A 19,367-nucleotide genomic window follows, 5' to 3' on the forward strand; every position below is an offset into this window, starting at 1 on the left:
ACACTTTTATGCACATTCCCACCCATGCTTTTCCAAATCCTCTCTCCCTCTCACACACACATCGGCACCCACACACCGTCCACCCACCCACGTTTTCCAAATCCTCTCTCTCTCTCACACACACATCGGCACCCACACACCGTCCACCCACCCACGTTTTCCGAATCCTCTCTCTCTCACACCCACATCGGCACCCACCCCCTTTTTTACTAATCCTCTCTCTCTCACACACACATCGGCACCCACACACCCGCCCACCCACGTTTTTCCTAATCCTCTCTCTCTCTCACACCCACATCGGCACCACACACCCGCCCACGTTTTCCCTAATCCTCTCTCTCACACACACATCGGCACCCACCCCCTTTTTTACTAATCCTCTCTCTCTCACACACACATCGGCACCCACCCACGTTTTCAATATCCTCTCTCTCTCACACCCACATCGGCACCCACACACCCACACACGTTTTTCCTAATCCTCTCTCTCTCACACACACATCGGCACCCACCCACCCATGTTTTCCAAATCCTCTCTCTCACACACACACATCGGCATCCACACACCCGCCCACGTTTTCCCTAATCCCCTCTCTCACACACACATCGGCACCAACCCCCTTTTTTACTAATCCTCTCTCTCTCACACACACATCGGCACCCACACACCCACCCACGTTTTCCAAATCCTCTCTCTCTCTCTCACCCACATCGACACCCACACATCTGCCCACCCACCCACGTTTTTCCTAATCCTCTCTCACACACACATCGACACCCCATTTCTTTTCATTAAACGCACACACACACACTACCGTTCTTTATCTTTATATTGCCTCTTCCCTTCTCTCTTTTTTTCTTGTCCATTATGAAACTAATATCAATATTAACTTTACTTAATTTGCTAGTTTACAGCCGAACCAACCCTCATTTCAGTGTCAAACTAATTATTACCAGGTTCATTAGGTGATTTTTTTTCATAAGACAACATGTCAAAATTGCAATGAAAAATACATATTCTGATTTTACATTATGTTTTATTAGTCATTCTGTACAATATTCTTGTTCATTGCGCAAGCTATTTCAAGTCATACGAACAAAATTATTTCAGTTAAATTAACCTCTAAAAATTGGACACCATGCATGTTTTAATTATTACGTAAGTTATCATGAAATACATTTTAATCAAATATTCCTTTTAAAAAGATTTCCTTCTCCCAATTCTTTCTCTTTCCAAAAATGGGATAGCCTTTTAAATACATTTGACTCTATCATGTTTATCATGCATTATCTACAATAGATAATATAAATAGAGCTTCAATCAGAATATTTAATCAACAAACTTATCGTCATCACCATACTCTTTTGAAAAAATTTAACAAAGCCATTATTATTTCAGTACGGTAATCAAGCCATCTTGGAACATAACAAGCTATTTTGTAGCGAAAGTTTGAAAAAAATACTTTAATACGAATAGACAAGTACGTCATTTAAAAAGCACCGAACACGTTCAATGCGTATGTCATCTTAATTTTCGTTAATGTATTGAAGCTCTAAATCTACAAATGCTCATTTTAATTAACCCTTTCTTTGTTCACTGGTGTGTTAAGTGGAAATTTGCTACTAATTATTGAATAGGTATTTTATTTTGAAATTTCCAGTTGTTTCTGCTAGAGGACATTATGATAGTACGTATATTTTAAACTACGAATACGGCATTTAAAAAAAATATACCGTGCAACCAATCTCAGACTGAAATTGTGCAATTAAGAACCTTCTCACCTTGGACATATTGGAGCACCTTTATAGGTGCATCTGTGCACTTTTCACATAGGAAATGTGCAAAATTAAACATGTTAAAGGTGCTCCAAGTGTGGCATGCCATTGCTAAAGATGCTTAGTTGGACCTGTTTATGAGCGCAGTAATCTCAAATTTTTAGACAAAGCAACAAGTTCAGAACAAATGCGCAGAACACAATTAAAAAATTATCAACATATAATGATACCATTGCACTTAGTTCGAATCTTAGTTTACACATTATTCCCAGTCCACAATATAAACACGATAAAAAATAATTAACTGAAGACTTTGATTCTAACCATCTTGAAAACTGATAAAGAACACAGACTTTTTAATATTTTGTAAGAAGAACTCCAACTGATAGAAATCTCACTGGCTTATAATACTTTCTGAAGATTTCTTGCATGTAACTATAATTTTCCCGTGTGGTGTGGAAAATTTCGTTTCTGCCGTGAATGAAAGTCGTAACAAATCTTTTATCACAAATGACGTCAATATTTTAACTTAGCTCCTGCTGTGACGTCATTCCTACCAATTAAAAAAAGAGCACCATTATGATTGGGTCAAGTAAATGAAAACAAAAAAGACATACTTTCTGGATTTTCCTGATGCATGTTACTCATTTTCGATTAAATATGCCTTTGTGTTTTCAATAAACAAAATCATACTATCACCTTACTCCCGATTTAAAGGAGACAAGATGTAATTTTTATCAATTTCTTATAAAAAATAATCTTAAGAACAACTTAATAATTGAATAAATGAAAAAATTGAAACAAAAATAAATAACCCATGTCACTACAATACATTCTTACTCAGATGGCTAATAATAAAAATAAAAATCAATAACAAACATAAAATGAGTTGTAAAAATATTAAAAACAAAAACAAACACAATTTAACATTATTTCTCAGTCACAGGAAACATGAAGACATTTCCTTGGTAGGTATCATCAAGATGTAGGCGGAGTGCAAATGACGTCATCTATACGATATTCGATTTTGTTTCTTTCACTTTTCGACACTCAAAGGAAATCCAAATTTCCACCATCAAGCAGTTGTTGACTAAAAAACTCATTCCAAACAAGATAAGTCACAAAATATTATCACCATGATCACATTACTTCTTCAAGCCATCTGGACATCTAGTTTGCTTTGAATTACGTTAATGAAGTATATAGCTCCTCCAATCAACTGTCGACAATTTTCTTCATTTTGGGTAGTTCTATTTACAATATAAGAAGTTTGATACGAGTTGATCAATCTCTTTAGAACTGTCACTGTTATATGTGCAAACATTCTAATGATTTCCTGATGGTTGTTTCATTGTTTCCATCTTCACTTGGTCACATTACCCAAAGTTCTTGAAAATATCCAAAGTGAATATGTCTTTCTTGGCCAGTCCGTCAAATCCTATTCAATCGATTGTTAAACATTTAACCAATCAGGAGACGTTAGAGTTATCACGTGATCATCATATAATGAGGTCATCTTTTCTCATGTCTGTGCGACCCTGAGGAGTTCCATTGCCGAGTTGCATTGTTTGTTCATCTCCGCACCTGTAATGATCAACAAAAGAAAACAATTAAAAATTACTTCAATAATACTAATATCCTCTCTATAATCAGGATGAAAAATTAACAAATGCGTTTTTTTTTACGTGCAATGAATGAGTTAACTAATGCTAGTTTAAAACCGGATCCAAATTGAACAATAACGTAATAGCTTGAGTCGGTGTGTAGCTGGTTTCGTCTGTATGACTATAACATATAACTGTAATCATTCCAATATATTCATCGAATTTGATTGACATAAATCTTTTTTGTTTTTTTTTCTATTTCATTACGAATCCCACTAATATCCTTACAATACAACTTCGCCAAAATACATACATTTTGCAAGAAAATATCCACTGTTTTTTTCTTACTGCAAATACGATGTATTAGAGTAACCATGGTAACAGTATGCATTTGACAATAATACTTGCATTACCTGTAGTTAATAATGAATGGGGCTTTACCATATTTAAAATACTTCACTACAGGGGTACATTATTTGCATAATTTGCTTCTCACTAGGCTTGGTTCATGAATTTTTCATTTAAATATGTGAAAGATGGGGGATGAGTAGAAGGCTTTCTTTAGATTCATTTAATGTTACATGGATGTGATTTTAGGGTAAACTATTATGAAATCATCAGAGTAAAAGAACTTGAAACCCACTTAACTATGGAGCCGTTACACGATGACCCGGTGGGCATCATAGCTGTCTTCCCATAGCCGAACGGTGAGGGCCGGAGAACATTTGAACCATCTAACACGCTAACAGCATCACCGCTACAACTCATGGCGGTATTGGGCGTGGCTGACCAGAGATGATGGTGTGACAGACCACTTGGCATTGCTGTGGTGCCGTAGGTAGGAACATAGCCTGGTGTAGGGTGGGCGGGGTAAGCTGTTAATGAGGGTGTCGTTACTACGAAGTTACTCATTGATGCTGTTTGGTCCTGAGTATAAAAAAAAAGAATGAAGGAAAATATTGATTTAATGACGTGAAAGGAACTGATTCTTGTTTCATTTAAGTAATTTCAAAGATACATTGCAGACATCCCCCGAATCAAAAACATTTAGCATATTTCATGTTTATTTACAGCTTCTATTTCAAAACCATAATCACCATTGCTTATCTATAGACGGTGAGAAAATAATAAAAAAAAACGCACAAAAACTTTAAACAAGTATCAATCACGATTGGTAGCAAAAATATTTCATTGATGAAATATTTACGTGTAAATGCAAAAATCAATTGGGGGTGAATATATGAAAGCAAATAAGTATCACTGGATGGCCTTTTTTCAGACAATGCATATAATACTGATGCAATATACCAATAAAATATATATATATATAACATACAAAAATTTAATTGGTCAGACATTTTTCAAATTTTCTCTTCTTTAGTTTACGGTCAAAATGAACAGGAAATATTTGGATAGGAATTTTCGTTTCCTGACGTTTACATGTCGATATGAGGGATTTCGAAATCCATTACTACCAAATCTCTTTTCTTCCAAGATGTATTTTACTTTTAATATATTTGATATAAAATCATGATGCTAATTCTGTTATGATGTTTGCTACTACCATTCCAAACAGATGCCCCGAACTGTATCAGTTTTCAACGCTTCTAAATGAAAAAGCTTTTATCAAAAAATACCATTCATGAAAAGATATCGAGTTTCTAACTCAGCACGCGGTTATGATTAAGCTGATCAAGGTCAGATACTAATATGAGATTCTCTGGTAAAACAAAGAATATCTTGATCAATTCGACATGGAATCTTTGCAGGGGTTGTAAGGAGGGTATCTCGGCACCACCACTCCCGAAGGCCCCAACCGGCTCCATCCCCGAGAGGAACTAAATGCGGATTGTTCAAAGACTCCTTTCCTGCCTACGCTTTCACCCCTCCCAGAGTGTTGAAAGTTTTGCCTTTTCACTCTTGTCATCGAATGATTTTCACCTTTTCTTACTTTACTGATAAGAATGATAGAACTCCTCTTGAAACACATTCTCAAATAAAACCAAGTATATGAGATTTAATGCTCTCCTCGAGTAGAAACAGACGATACTGTTTCTATACTGATACTGAAAGGCATATAATAGTTGGCTCCCACTTTTACCCAGTGCGCCCCAATCTGGCCTATTGTGACGCCAAGAGCGATCCCTTCAAGTGATTCCCCCTTTGCGGAGACGAGAGAGCACCGAAAGGCTCAAAATACCAATATTGACTCTTTCGCTAAAAGGGCGTTGCCCGGGGGCTTAACTCTTCGACTGAGGGGTTTTAAATCCAGGCGATTGGCACTCTTTCCTTCCTTCATGATTTTCTAATACGTATAAAATGAAGATGAGGATTTTATTGGATGTATAGTTTGCGTTTCATTTTTGCCCTAGCGCCATCTGGATAGCTAAGGGTCTCTCCCGGGGGTAAACGATTGAAACAGCGATGTCCCTATGCGGTGTGCTTGATTTAACGAATTCTTTAATATCGTTTTCAATAATCTCACTCTGATCTAATTTCGACATCATTTATTCATGTATTCATCTTCTCATCCACTATTATGTTTGTATTAAGTCAATAAATAAATAGAATGATGTTGATTTTTACTTTTATCTGACGAGAGTCATAATATAAAAACAAAAATTGGGGAGAATTGCCTAGATGTGCTTCCATTAGGTATTTTTGGTTAAGAAGAGAAGTATAATTGTTTGATCAAAGGGAGTCGAATTACTAATTTAAAAAAAGACAATGATCTTTTTCCAATTAAACAAGTTTTATCTTTTTACACTTTTGATTAATAATACTTGAATTTAAACAATAATTATGAATGATAAAGAAGAATTTATTTTTCCCCTTTTGTACTGTCTTACCAAGCTTTCATGATTGTGTTAATTATTATAAAAAATGTCAGTATATTAAATATTCGTTTCTTTTTCTTAAAGATTCCATAATAAATCAGGAAAATAAGATGGAAACAAGATGACAACAATAGTCACCTGTGTAGACACAATAACATTGAAATAAGGTGCAATTTTTACGAGTTCCATCTAAATCGGGTCTAAAATGAGATTAACAGACAGTCTCCAATATGATTTTCCATGGCAATCCTAAAATCTACAACTTACTTCACAATGGAAGGAGTTAGTGGACGGACTTTAATTTGCTTTAGTTCAAAATTGTTGACTTCACTTCTAAAGCACAGCTTACCGCTTTCTTACATGTACATCATATATTTCACACAACATTACCAATTCCCAAAGAGACAATTAGCCGCAATCTTGACTCCTCTTTTAAGTTTTGCAAATTTCAATAAATGTGTCTGTCACTGTTCAAGTTTGTAGATCATCAAAAATTCGTGCTCTATTGGATGTATTTGACAATTTTACATGACAGTTTGTACTAGGGTAAGAATTCTAATGGCTTTTTTAAAAGAAAAGCGTAGCCTTACAATACAATTGTCAACCCAACACCTACTTTTACAGTGCGAAGAACTGTTTGTAGTTAAATAATAAAAATTTGTTTGTATTAATTTGAATCAAATCAAATGCATTATTGAAAATGGGGTTTTTCACCATCATCATTATAAATATCTTCGAGGATGGCCCATTTCAGCGGTATTAACAAGTAGATATAATTACAAAAATATGCACAAAACCTAATCATAAACTATACAAGAGAGAAAACACAAAGACAATCACCCCAGTACACCCCCCATAAAAATGCAACAGAAGGCAAAAAGAATTATGGAAAACCGAGATACAATTGAATATTGGATTTAAAGGACTGAATCGTTGAACTAGACGACAAATGAATTAGTAATTTGTTATTAAGTGCATATAGCCCACCCCTCCCCTCCTATACAAAGAAATGTCCGTTTACAGCTATTTGACTTTAGTTTTGTTTTAATTTTCTGTACGTAGAGAGTAAGGGTATGATTTTACGAGAAAATTGTATTTTCATATATTCAGGTGCAAAATTATTAAAATCTTTAAACATCATTACGTACATTTGTTCCCTTTGCCGAGTATTTAAAGTGTTCCATTTCAGTATATCATGGATATATGAGGATAAAGTATGCAAATAAGGATCATTTTTTAGAATAATTCTTCCTGCTCGATTTTGTAGCTTTTGCAATAAAGTCAAATATTTTTAGATGCAGATTGGCAAACAATATCAGCATGATCAAAGTGTGGAATGATAACCGAAGAATATAATCATTCTAAACTAGATTCATTAGCAAATCGCCTAAGTCTGCCAATAAAACCAACCATATCACAAATTTTTGAACACATGTGATCAAAATGAACATTCCATTTAAGTTCCCTATCAATAAAAACTCCCAAAATATTTAAAGGGAAAGTTCACCCTGAAGAAAACTTTGTTGTAAAAATAGCAGAAAAAAATAATAAAAAATATTGGTGAAGGTTTGAGGAAAATCCGTTAAAGAGTAAGAAAATTATTAGAGTTCAAAATTTTGGATTTGTGACGTCATAAACGAGCAGCTGCCCCATGTGTTATGTAATATAAAATGTATGAATTTCAAATTTTGTATGGTTCCTGATGACTTTATTTTGTTTTCTTTTCATGATCTGGTGTGAAATGATTTGTCTATTGATATACAAAAGTTACAGTGAAAACCATTTTCAATTTTCTGAGAAAATGACATTTCATTGATTATTTACCATTCGCTATGTAGGAATGCTGCTCGCATATGACGTCACAAATCAAATAATTGAAATTCTAATAACTTTTTAATTATTTGATGAATTTTTCTCAAACCTTTGGCAATATTTTTTATTATTTTTTCTGCTATTTTTAGAATAAACTTTTTGTCAGGGTGAGCTTCCCTTTAAGACTTTCGACAAATTCAATATATGTTTCACCAATGCGTAAGTGGCGAGTTTTATGTCTTAACAACATATGCCGAGTACTAAAAAACATACTCACTGATTTATCGCAATTAAATTTCATTCGATTTTTTCTAATCCAGTTTGCAACATTTTCATTTCGTTATTAAGTGTCATTTTAACCAAAAGTGGATTTTTGTCCGAGAAATATAAAACAGAATCATCGGCATATAAAAAAAAGAATACTGAGCATGCCAAATCATTTATAAATATAACCAAAATATGCGGCCCCAATACAGACCCGTGTGGTACACCATTAGAAATTATTCATAAGAAAAGACATATCACAAATTTTTGAACACATGTGATCAAAATGAACATTCCATTTAAGTTCCCTATCTATAAAAACTCCCAAAATATTTAACACTTTCGACAAATTCAATATATGTTTCACGAATGCGTAAGTGGAGAGTTTTATGTCTTAAACAAGTTTCTATTTAGCGATCAAAAAGATAGCGTAAGCGAGTGATTTACCAGTAACTCTAAGATGAGAGAGTTTAGATAAAAGTATTTGGTGATAGTTTTAAATGGCATATGATTATCCAAAAGTTCTTCCCACCATTTTAGCGCATCGTTTATATCATCAAAATGTTATTTCATTCCAATTTTGTTTTTAACGTCAGATTTAAAAATGATTGATATCAATTAGTGTTGAGGAACCGCCCAAAAATATTTGTTGTAATTATAATTCCACCAGCATACATGATATAATTATTATTTTAATTTTCTTTGTATCGTTATTATTCTATCAAATTTATAATTATTTATATTGTTTTATGTTTTTCAACTTTTATGTACGGACTTGCTGAAAAACAGCTTTGCAGCTGAGAGCATTTTTTTTATCCCGTATTTAAATAAATACAACATACATTATATTATTTCTTCTTTAATGGTCACTGCATGATATGTATTTATTTATTTATTATAAATTCATTATTTATTTATTTTAAAAATTGTAAACTCACATTGTTAGTCTTCGGACTTTTTGATGAGTATTGTTTAATAAAACCGAATTGAATTAAAACAACATATATACATAATTGATCTCATGAATTTATCATTATAATCTATTATCAACATTATCACTATTATTCTTATCAATATTGTTACTATTATCATCATTCATTATTATTACTATTATTAGTAGACGAAGTAGTAGTAGTAGTAGTAGTAGTAGTAGTATGATTGTGATTAATATCATTATTATCATCATCATTACTCTTAATGATGGAATAAATATTTTTAAATTATACAATACATGTATTTGTGAAGTTCGCCCATTTTTACATTCTCCTGACAATGTAAGAATTACCTTTAAAATCTATGAGTGAGAATACTCCCACGCTAAACTCAGTGTCTTGTTGATTGAATTGTGACTACCCGTATGAACTCAGTTCAATGCCCCGAAAAAATAGAAAACAAAAGTAAAAAAAATAAACTTGACGAAATAATTATTGTCTGTTCTCCGATGCCAGCCTGTTTATGAAAACCTGCTTTGTGTTTTTCCACTTTGTCTGTCTACTGTAAATCGCCCTTAAGACTTCAATATCTTATTCACCTGGTAGGGAAATTGATATATGTACCCTTATATATTTTTTGTATCATTATTCGGTTTAATATATACTTTTGTTGAAATAATCGAACAAAAATATTTTATTCATGTTCTTTCTTAGAGCTATAGAAAGCTTTATGTTTATTGATGAATGTTCTTAAATCAATTTTAGGTTTGTTCTATTTTCGAAAATGATAGTTTAATAATCTGATACATACCTTTCCTTCTAGATGAATATCAGCCGAACTAACACTACAAGTCACGTGATTCTTGATACCGTTAGCCTGCCGCCTATAGTCTGCAAGAGACATTTGATGAGCGGTGTGAGCAAGAGCTGTGTTCTCAGCCCCGGTCGCTGTGTACAGGCCCGTCGGGAATGCTATGAAGAGATGGAGAAGGGGGAGGTGAGAGAAAGCAGGAAAGAGTCATTAGGACAAGCAATTAACAAGCGGACATTTAACAGCTCATTCCAACTTAGATTTCTTTGCCTGGGGCTAAGGAACACGCGGATTTAGGTACACATATTTATAAACAGTTTGATTGAGGAGGCAGCGCTAGGAGTTGAGATGGAGATCGGTTTAGTGGTTTGTCACTCATGGGGGAGCGGGAAAGTGCTATCCTGAACGTGACACACTTCAGGAGTTAACTAAACAGATAAACAAAAACACTATGGATAAGATCTCTGTTGAAATACAACTCAATGTACTAATGAAACTCAACTTAGCCCAATCTGACGCTGTCTATCCAGTTAAACCTATTAATAAGATATACATTACATGTCTAAATAAATTATACACTGTAAGCTAATGTCGATGATCTCTGATTGAACCTATGGATGAAATATTTTCTTAATCTGACAACTTTTCTTGTGTGTTATTCGTCACTCTTACTGATTAAAGAATCGGAATGAGGATTGTCAACATGGACTACACGCCCGTTTCCGTCTGGTGAGATGGAACTTAAATGAGTCAGTGATCACTGGCATCTAATTTCGGCATTAATGCTGATTGAATTGTGACTTATTTGTCTTCCTCCTTTTCTCGCTCCAATACCCTATTGCCCTTCAGCTTTAATTGAGCCTTTATACAATGTACAAAAGATCCTAAAAAAGAAAGGATTCATACACGTTCACGCAAAGAGTTGTCTTAAATAGTAACCGTAGCTTCAGTCGTAACACGACCGCCAACTTCTAATTCACAATGTTTAATCTTGTCCTAGTTAAAGGGCAGTACGTTTACCATCTCTCATTGCACTGTTCGACTTTCCAGAAACCCCTTCACGATTTAGTTTAGACAGAGCGAAGAAACAAATTGTCATACACTCGCACAATTCAGGCTCAATTGGCGCAGTTTATTTGTAAATTCTCGTCACCCCTCCCCTGCAAAGTTGTCATCGTTGTCCAAAGAAAGACAGGGAAGAAGGAGGAAGGTTGGGAGACACCGACAAAGATGGCTCATTGACAGATCTACAAAGCTCTTGACTGCTAAACGTTGGATGATTTGCCAAACACGGCCACTGACTGTGGTGAACCGTGCCACCAACAATATGAACAAAAACTTAAGATGTTAGGGGCCAACCTACTTCCGTTAGAGTGAGGCGCTTCGAAGACACCGTACATTGTGACGTATCACAGTGGAAGCCGTTCATACGTCTTTTGTTTTTCAAATGCATTATTACACGTTTCCTTACATCGGATACAATGGTTGGAAATACCTTATTTCTTAAAAATTATATTATCACATGGGGCTTTTTTGGTACAATATTCAACCTCTTTAAGAAAGTCAGATTGATGAACGAATCACTGTCTGAAAAGATTCGTTGGTCCTTCAACGTAATTGCAGACAGGTTATCAAATAAAGTATTACGTTTAGGTAATTTTGATGAGCCTATAGTGTCAAAAGAATCATGATGTAATAACTAACAGGCAGCTTGCTTTACGTAAAGGAAGGGAGAAAAATTAGGAATAACCGGAATACGAGTGTAGCATGGGCTCCAAGTTCAGATTAAAAGTATAGGGTAAAGTAACGAGATGAGTGGAAACATAGGGTCCTATCCCGATGGAAGATGGGGTCATTGAGAGGTATCCTTCGTTCCCCCCTACGACACCACAAGTGTTAATGTTAGTAACTTCCTCTTTCTTCAAGGGACTGTCATGGGTTCCCCCATGTCATTCATGCTTCACTCTCGCTCCGTCACCACTCTGCATTTCTTGTTCCGCGAATTGAACAGTTCACCTTACCCAAGGAGGATATGCAGTTAGTCAGTGGCGTAGCACTTTGGGTTCACAGGGGACCCATGCCCCCAAAGTCCCCATGAAATTGAATATTAATGTAAAACAAAAGCTAAAAATTAAAACGAAATAATATGAAGCAAAATCGAACGTAATAAAAATAAGTTTAATCTATATGAATTGAAATAGAGTTGAAATGAAATGATATGATTTTCTTTTGAATGGACAAATCAAATGGAATTTAGTTTGAATATATATTAAAATAAACTAAACCGAAACATGCCAAACAAACAAAAACATAAAGTTACTTTTTTGTAAAATAACCATTGCTGGTCTTTTTTATTCATCAAACAAAATATATTCACAGTGCTAACATTTGCCTCCATTTCTGGAGGGAAATACATGGTTTTCTGGATTTCACATTTTCTTCTATCTGTAAACGATATCTTAATAGGTAAAACAAACATAAAGTTAAATATCTGATGAGAAAATGCAATAATCACGTTAAAGCATCTTATCTTTGATAAATGCTCATTTTGGTTTCCCAGGCCGGACCCCTACCCCCTCCCACATAACCAGGTCCACCCTTCACTTTCATGACTTTAGTCATGATTTCTCCTGTCTGATATCAGGATTCTAACTCTTCCTTTGATATGCATGATTCGATCTGGGAGTGTTCGTCAATTAGATGTATGCAGTCAATGAATAAAACGAAGTTAAATCAGATTTGTATTATTTTCTTGAGTGAAAACAGAAAACCTCTTTACTTCAGTTTACTTCTCGCGAATTGTCCATTGCTACAAACAAAGTGTCCTCGTTTTTGCATTTCTGCCTTTTCTATTTTCAACATATGTTTATGTTTTTACGACACCCTGCCTATGAATGAATATATTTTAGGAGCTGCACTTTTATCGCTAAATATAATTTAATCAAATTTGACTAGATTGAGTTTTTTCATGTTGCCTACATTATCAATGTCATTTATAGTTGAGAGCAGTCATATATTAGGTAATACATTAACCCCTCTCACTTATTCATGAAATATCAGCCTAATATCGTCATGATCGTTTACCAGTGTATGTATGAAAGTGCCTTAATCACTCTAAAATACCATCTCCTACTGGGGTTTGTAAACAAAACGATACAAGTTGATCATGACTGTATCTAACATGGGATGGGTGATTAGAATCTCACTAACTAATGAATAACATTCCGTCTGGTCGTAGTGAGAATAAAGTCATACCAAAAGTACGATGAACACCGAAAAAAGTCGCCAAATCACATCGATACCTATGACGCGAACTAATAAAAGATACCCTAGAGGTAGAAGGTGTATACCGGTTGCAATGACGCGTTTTTAAAGACGAATGTATCAACTAGGATATTGGATGGATGTGATGTGACTGTTTACTTCCAATAAAGATCGGGAAAGGAATTGCAGTAAACATCATCAAATTTCTTTATTCTCTCCCCATTTTTTTGTTATTATTGAGTTAGTTTAATTTCCTATCAGCTATTTCTTTCTGATCAAGTATTTTGCAAAGTCATTGGTTTGAATTTTGAGCCTTTCGTCTCAATCAAATATCTTCGTGAAACCTTTCACACACGAGCACATTTTATACAGACTCCCATAGCCTCATACACACTCTCACTCGCGCACACCGTCCTCTAATCCAGCGCGTGCGTATAGCACCCACCCACACACATACACACACTTACACACACCTTTGCTCACCCTCACACATGATAACAGCAGTCCCAAAGATAATTCATTCTTTCTTTTTGTAATAAATGCATTCTGATAAAGTTGTGATGGAAAACAAATCAACGAAAATCGAAATGAAAATTCTACATGTTCTTTCAACTAGTCAATCTGCCGATGAGGCCTTCATGCCAAAGACTCGAATCGTATTTTTTTGTAACCATTACATTCTCACAATAAAGACACAAGTATGGCAAAGAAACGAATATTTTAGTACAGTTTCAAATAATTTATGTATAGTTGTAGAGGAAATGGTTTTATTTTTTTATCAAAAGCGCGCTTCTTAATTAATGAGTATTTGAAATTGCTTCTTCTCTTTTCTTTCATGTATTGTGATGCATCTTCCAGGGTTTTTTTCTGATGGCGAGCATGTGACATCCAATATGATGGCAGGGAGAAAAAAAAGCAAATCCTAATACGACAAGGCCGAGTTTATACGTATAAAAGACCCTTTCCTACTGCTGTCAATATTGTCGTATGTAGTATGACGATTGTTTTTCAGATATTGATTTTGTATCCCAAGATGGTATTCATGGGGTCCAACTCCCACCATATGGGGTGCTTGACTTGCTTGGTTTTGATAAATCGCTCTGCAATATGTTACATCTCCCCTCGGGTGGGTAGAGGTATCCAGACAAACCACGAATCGTTCGTCCGTCCGTGACCATCCATACAATCCTCGCACGCTCTCACACCAACTCTACAGCCCATCCTTTAAATTTATTACACCTCATTATCAAAACGTCAGTAAATATTGATCCATTATTAAAGGCCAATTTGTGGCTTTTTTGTGTAAGTTTTGACTTATTAGAGACCGGTAATTATACTTGCATTAGGCCACGTGTGTGCGCGCGCGCGCTCCGTTATACACTGTAAGCGGAGAAACCTGATCATGAGGACAGGAAGCACATCGCATGCTGTTTACTCTCAGTCATCTTTCGCACATAGCCCACGTCATCTTCATGAAGAGAAATAACATTTAGAAACACAATCGAGCAGGGAAAGAGGCGAATGGAACTCTAGCACCCTCCAGTAGGAAGAAAAGGGCGCGATATTGATAAGAAACGATACAGAAGAGACTTCAGGGACCTCTCTCTTCACCCTCTCCACAGAGACTGAGACCGCCAGCGGGACGGCGGGAAATGGAACAGCAAAACCTAAAAGTCCTCGGGCCTGCATCCATTGTTACAATACATGCAAATCATAGAACCTATCTCCCTAGGGTAATTGCTATACAGCATATTGTAACGAGTAAACAGGGGGTCTTTGGTTGCCTTTTTTTCAAGCACTGATCGACACAGTGGTTTGTCTCTGTGTCCCATTAGCCCTCTCTTGCTCCCCTCTTCTCTCATCCACTCATGTATCCAACCAACCGAACCTGCTTCACTTGCTCGATGCCAGCTAATAGCAAATCTTCCATTTTATTCAACCCTCCTTTCAGATCTAATGAATATTTGATTGGATATTTTGGTATATCGTTGGTAAAGGGACCCTCTCTTTGATTCTAAATGCCTCGCCAGAATCCGACTGTCCCTTTCAACAGCTCTTCAAATGCTTAATGACAATCCAATTGCCGTCTCGCTAATGTTCCACGGACTATATTAAACTTTCTCCCCTCTTCTACCTTACAATCTTCAGAGTTGTTTCTCAACTCTGCCATATCAAAGAGAGTTACTGTGAAATGATTTTTCTAATTTGAAAACATCGATTGTCTTTAGTGGCTATTCTCTTTTGACTACTTGCACCAGATTCGTAGGACCATTGAGTGTAAATAAAACTGTAACGACTCCGCTGAAGTTCACTTGTTAAGTCGCAAGTTTCTGCAGAGCATAAAATGCGAAGAGTTTGTTGACGCCCAGAAAGGTTTGGTTCCCGTGGGGTGAATGATGGTGGTACTGGCGTGGGGGGGGGCTGGGGTCCAAAATCTGTGCAGTTATACAAGTAGATGAGTTTAGGTAGGGGGCAAACGGCAGTGAGTTGCATCATGGTACTCAGTGGAGTATGGAACGCCACAAACAATGCTGTTTGTAGTGAGCAGCTAACGTTTCCAGCTCATCTGAAACCACATCGATTAGCCAAAGTGTGAACGTCATTGAATCGGCCTCGTAGGGCTTCAAATCGATGAGTTTTATTGCCGCTAATGTGTAATCACATTCCCATCTAAATTCCACTTTTCGAAACAAGAAAAAAAAGTGTTGGATGAGGGAAAGAGTGTATGCGAAGAGGTTTGCCCTCTCTTCGGCAAAAGGAATCTAATTCATGGGCGAAGTAAAGAGTGCGTGCGTACAAGCAATGGATACGCACGCGTCGTCAGTCTAGCGTAGCGGAACCGTCCCCTGCCATCCATCCATCAAGCCCACCCCGCCACTCAGCCGTAACATGCATCCTCAGATCTCGTTCAACTTTCGCTATAGCTCCAACTCGCATCGGCGGCGGAACAAGCCAGGCTCTCCATCCAACACTATCGTGTATCAATTCATGTCGCGACCAAGACGTGATGTTCTCCTGGTCTGCCATTTTCTCTGATTTATGATCGCAAATAACCATTGGCATCGCTTCGACTCAATTATTGATTTTACGCGCATTCAACGGGTGTAGAGTGACGCCCCAAGATCCCATTAACTCACGTCTCTTTCCTTTAGAATCTTCTTCCCTCGACCCTGATAAGAAACTACTTCACTTTCTCCAGTAAGGGACACCAAAAAGTCTCGATCAAGCGGTCAATTGTAACGATTTACAGCGGACCGGTGCCGCAATGCATCCAACTGCACTTTTCTTCAAACTTCTTTTGATTCTATATTATATTCTGTCCGATCATTTAAAGTAGTGTCTACTGAATCTATCTTTCTCTCTGTCCCTCTCTCAACTTTTATCTATATTTGCCCCCTACACTCTAATATATGTGGCATTCAAATATTTCAGAATTGTTTTATTACTATATTATAAGAGAGCGATTCTAAATTGAGCGTTTATTGTAAATAGTATAATGAATTTTGTATGACAGTGAGATCAATTTATGAGATCTAATCCGTATTCGAATAAAATGCTACTCAAAATTATGTCCTTCTCATGGTCTAAACAAAGTTTTCACAGACCCATTCAGACCTTTATGGTATGGCTTTGTTATTTCCCCATTATCTCATTTCGTATTATTATTTACTCTTTTTTTTGGGGGGGTATCATGACATAATTTCACACCTATATAAGACGAAATTTAAAAAAGAAAAAACGTTTTAGAAAGCAGCACTATTAGCTGCATAACGAATTAAAGTGATGAAATATGAATATATTTCGTCTGCATTATTGCAGTTTATTTATCTTGATGCTGATATATAAAATCAATATCACATGTCATGTCTTCTTATATTGCTACATATTGGAGGCCTTCTGTTTTCAGATCCATAACAGTTCACCGGATTAAAAATACTCGTGCTTTTTTGTCATGTCGTTTAATCGTTGAAAAGGAAAGTCGATGTAAATCACAAGAAAACTGCTACAAACCAGATTTATCCCAAATGGAACCGATGTTGCAAGGCATCCTTCATCAAAATTAATTAGGTGCCCTGGTATCATCACAAATCAATACTCGCAAGTATGCACTATGACGGATTGTAATAATGACAATGGGGCTCCGTTTTGATTACTAGACATTAAACTAGCAGCTTCTTGTCTTGTCTTCAGAGAAGATTCATTTCAGGCCTGGCTGGATATCTGTCCATCCTGATTTCGGTCGGAATGTTTCATTCTGCATACCATGTTTTCTTTACGACATGATTGTATGAAGTAAGCAACCTACACCGAAACTTCACCAAAATCACGTGTCGATAACTCGATCCTAGCCGTTAATTTCAGTCTCGGGGATAAGGCAGATAGAAAATGATATGCGTTCACTGGTGAGCTCATAATTCATGCTTGGAAGCGATCTATCGGCATCGCTTTTCTCATATAGAATACAAGCTCTGATGTCACCTTTCTTCGAGACCATGGGAAATTTATAGCATGGACCTAGGCAAGAATCGCTATCATGTGGCAAGGTTAGAGAATGAGCAGACGGTATATGGAGCAAAATACTGGCGTTGGACGAAAATCTGTTTTTAAGCATTATCATTTGCCGTAAAGAAAAATAAAACAACCAACGTAGTGTTAACAACAACTTAATACCCAAAAAAAACATTCTTATCCGTTTTACAGTCATGAACTCTAAATGAACGATGTCAAAATCCATTAGCAAGACATATGAAACCATCTGAAGAACTTTTGTCTTTCAATGTGTTATTGTCATGATTGTCGACTAAGAATTTGGATGGGGTGAGACGGTGCATTATTACTGGAAATAAATAAAGAGAGGTAATTTTAATGAGTAATATTCTGTCAAAAATCTGGTATGTTACAAAGAAAAAAAATTATGATAAAAGAATATTTTGCAATCATCTCCCAACAGCCTTAAGAACTTACATTTTAAACCTTTAAGTAAGGAGAGAGAATAAAAAAATAAGGAAAAGGGTTCAGTGAGACGTTAGATTTTTTTATTCAAGGTCACATGAGATGACCCGGTGCAGTTCGCAGGCGATCTGAGCTCCAAGTAAGCAGATGATTATCGAAAGCCTAGCATCAGTAAGAGGTCGTCATAGTGATCTCTCCTCTCCCATTCATCTTATTCATGTTAGAGAGGAAGAAGTTCTCATTACGAGTCAGTAGAAAGCAAAGAAATCAGTCTTCAGAACAAGGCTCTGTTGGGTAGTGTTAGGGAGAAAGATTTCCAAAGGGGTGAGGTTATGAACATGCGAGTTACAAAACCAGAGTTTACAAACTTTCTTACATTTTTTATGAAATGATATTTCCGAAATGTGTGAAGTTAATATTGTATCATAACCATAATTTATCGTAATATTTCACTCACTCGGCACAATTAATAAGGAGAGCATGAAATTAATATAACTTGGCAGAATGCGCTAATTTGATTGTTCTACATATCGCGTTCATCTTTCTGTACAATATCTTTTGTCTTATTTCATACTCTAATTGCTATACATGCATATCAAACAACAGACAGTGCTTATCACCCATATTATTATATGTTCATCCTATAACAGTGTATAACAAAACAGCATCTTTTTCTCTCACGCCCTCCTACGCCCCGTTTCCCTCGCCCGGTGACGGATAAAATGGGCTGATGTCTTTCCCGCCTTCGTGTTTTGAGAATTCATCCGGTCGTCTGCTAGGAGTCCTCTCTTAACTCTGACATTCTCTCGATGGATGAATCGACGGGAATCGAGAGCAATGAATTCCTAAGAAAGCATCCTGGCTAAAGAAACCCCATCGTCGATGCAGGAATCAAGAAAAGAAAACAGGGACCAGTGAAAACTTAAGATTACTCAGAGAGACAGACACTGCTATTGCGAGAACGAACAACAGGCTGTATATCTATTGCTGTATTTGATGTATAACACTTAACCATGCAACTCAGTCTATGGTTGAGTTGAGAAGAGGTCCTGAATATTTCATCAGATCTTTTCATTGTGGGTCATGGAATCTCAAATATTAAAGCCCTACTCAC

The 19,367-nt window shown here is 36.2% G+C and overlaps 1 protein-coding gene across 2 annotated transcripts; it reads right to left on the reverse strand.

The window, feature by feature from the left end:
- Positions 1-1,029: 1,029 nt before the first annotated feature.
- Positions 1,030-10,249, reverse strand: LOC121419327. 2 transcript variants are annotated; one of them, XM_041613739.1, is made up of 3 exons: positions 10,037-10,249; positions 4,024-4,307; positions 1,030-3,360 (listed from the first exon to the last, which is right to left on the reverse strand). In XM_041613739.1, exons 1-3 carry the CDS (start codon positions 10,127-10,129, stop codon positions 3,276-3,278), a joined length of 462 nt encoding a protein of 153 aa, XP_041469673.1. In that variant the 5' UTR covers positions 10,130-10,249; the 3' UTR covers positions 1,030-3,275. The 2 variants fall into 2 exon arrangements, with proteins under 2 accessions (XP_041469673.1, XP_041469674.1); XM_041613740.1 differs by having other exon boundaries at positions 4,028-4,307; positions 10,037-10,248.
- Positions 10,250-19,367: the final 9,118 nt, after the last annotated feature.

The sequence above is a fragment of the Lytechinus variegatus genome, chromosome 7, assembly GCF_018143015.1.
Source record: "Lytechinus variegatus isolate NC3 chromosome 7, Lvar_3.0, whole genome shotgun sequence".
Classification (NCBI taxonomy): domain Eukaryota; kingdom Metazoa; phylum Echinodermata; class Echinoidea; order Temnopleuroida; family Toxopneustidae; genus Lytechinus; species Lytechinus variegatus.

Bases quoted from the DNA above. Each gene is read 5' to 3' on its own strand.
- LOC121419327 (XM_041613739.1), bottom strand. From the start codon at position 10,129: ATGTCTCTTGCAGACTATAGGCGGCAGGCTAACGGTATCAAGAATCAC. The intron at 4,308-10,036 runs GTATGTATCAGA...TTTTATACTCAG, and splicing joins ATATTCATCTAGAAGGAAAG to GACCAAACAGCATCAATGAG. The intron at 3,361-4,023 runs GTGGGTTTCAAG...TGATCATTACAG, and splicing joins TGTAACGGCTCCATAGTTAA to GTGCGGAGATGAACAAACAA.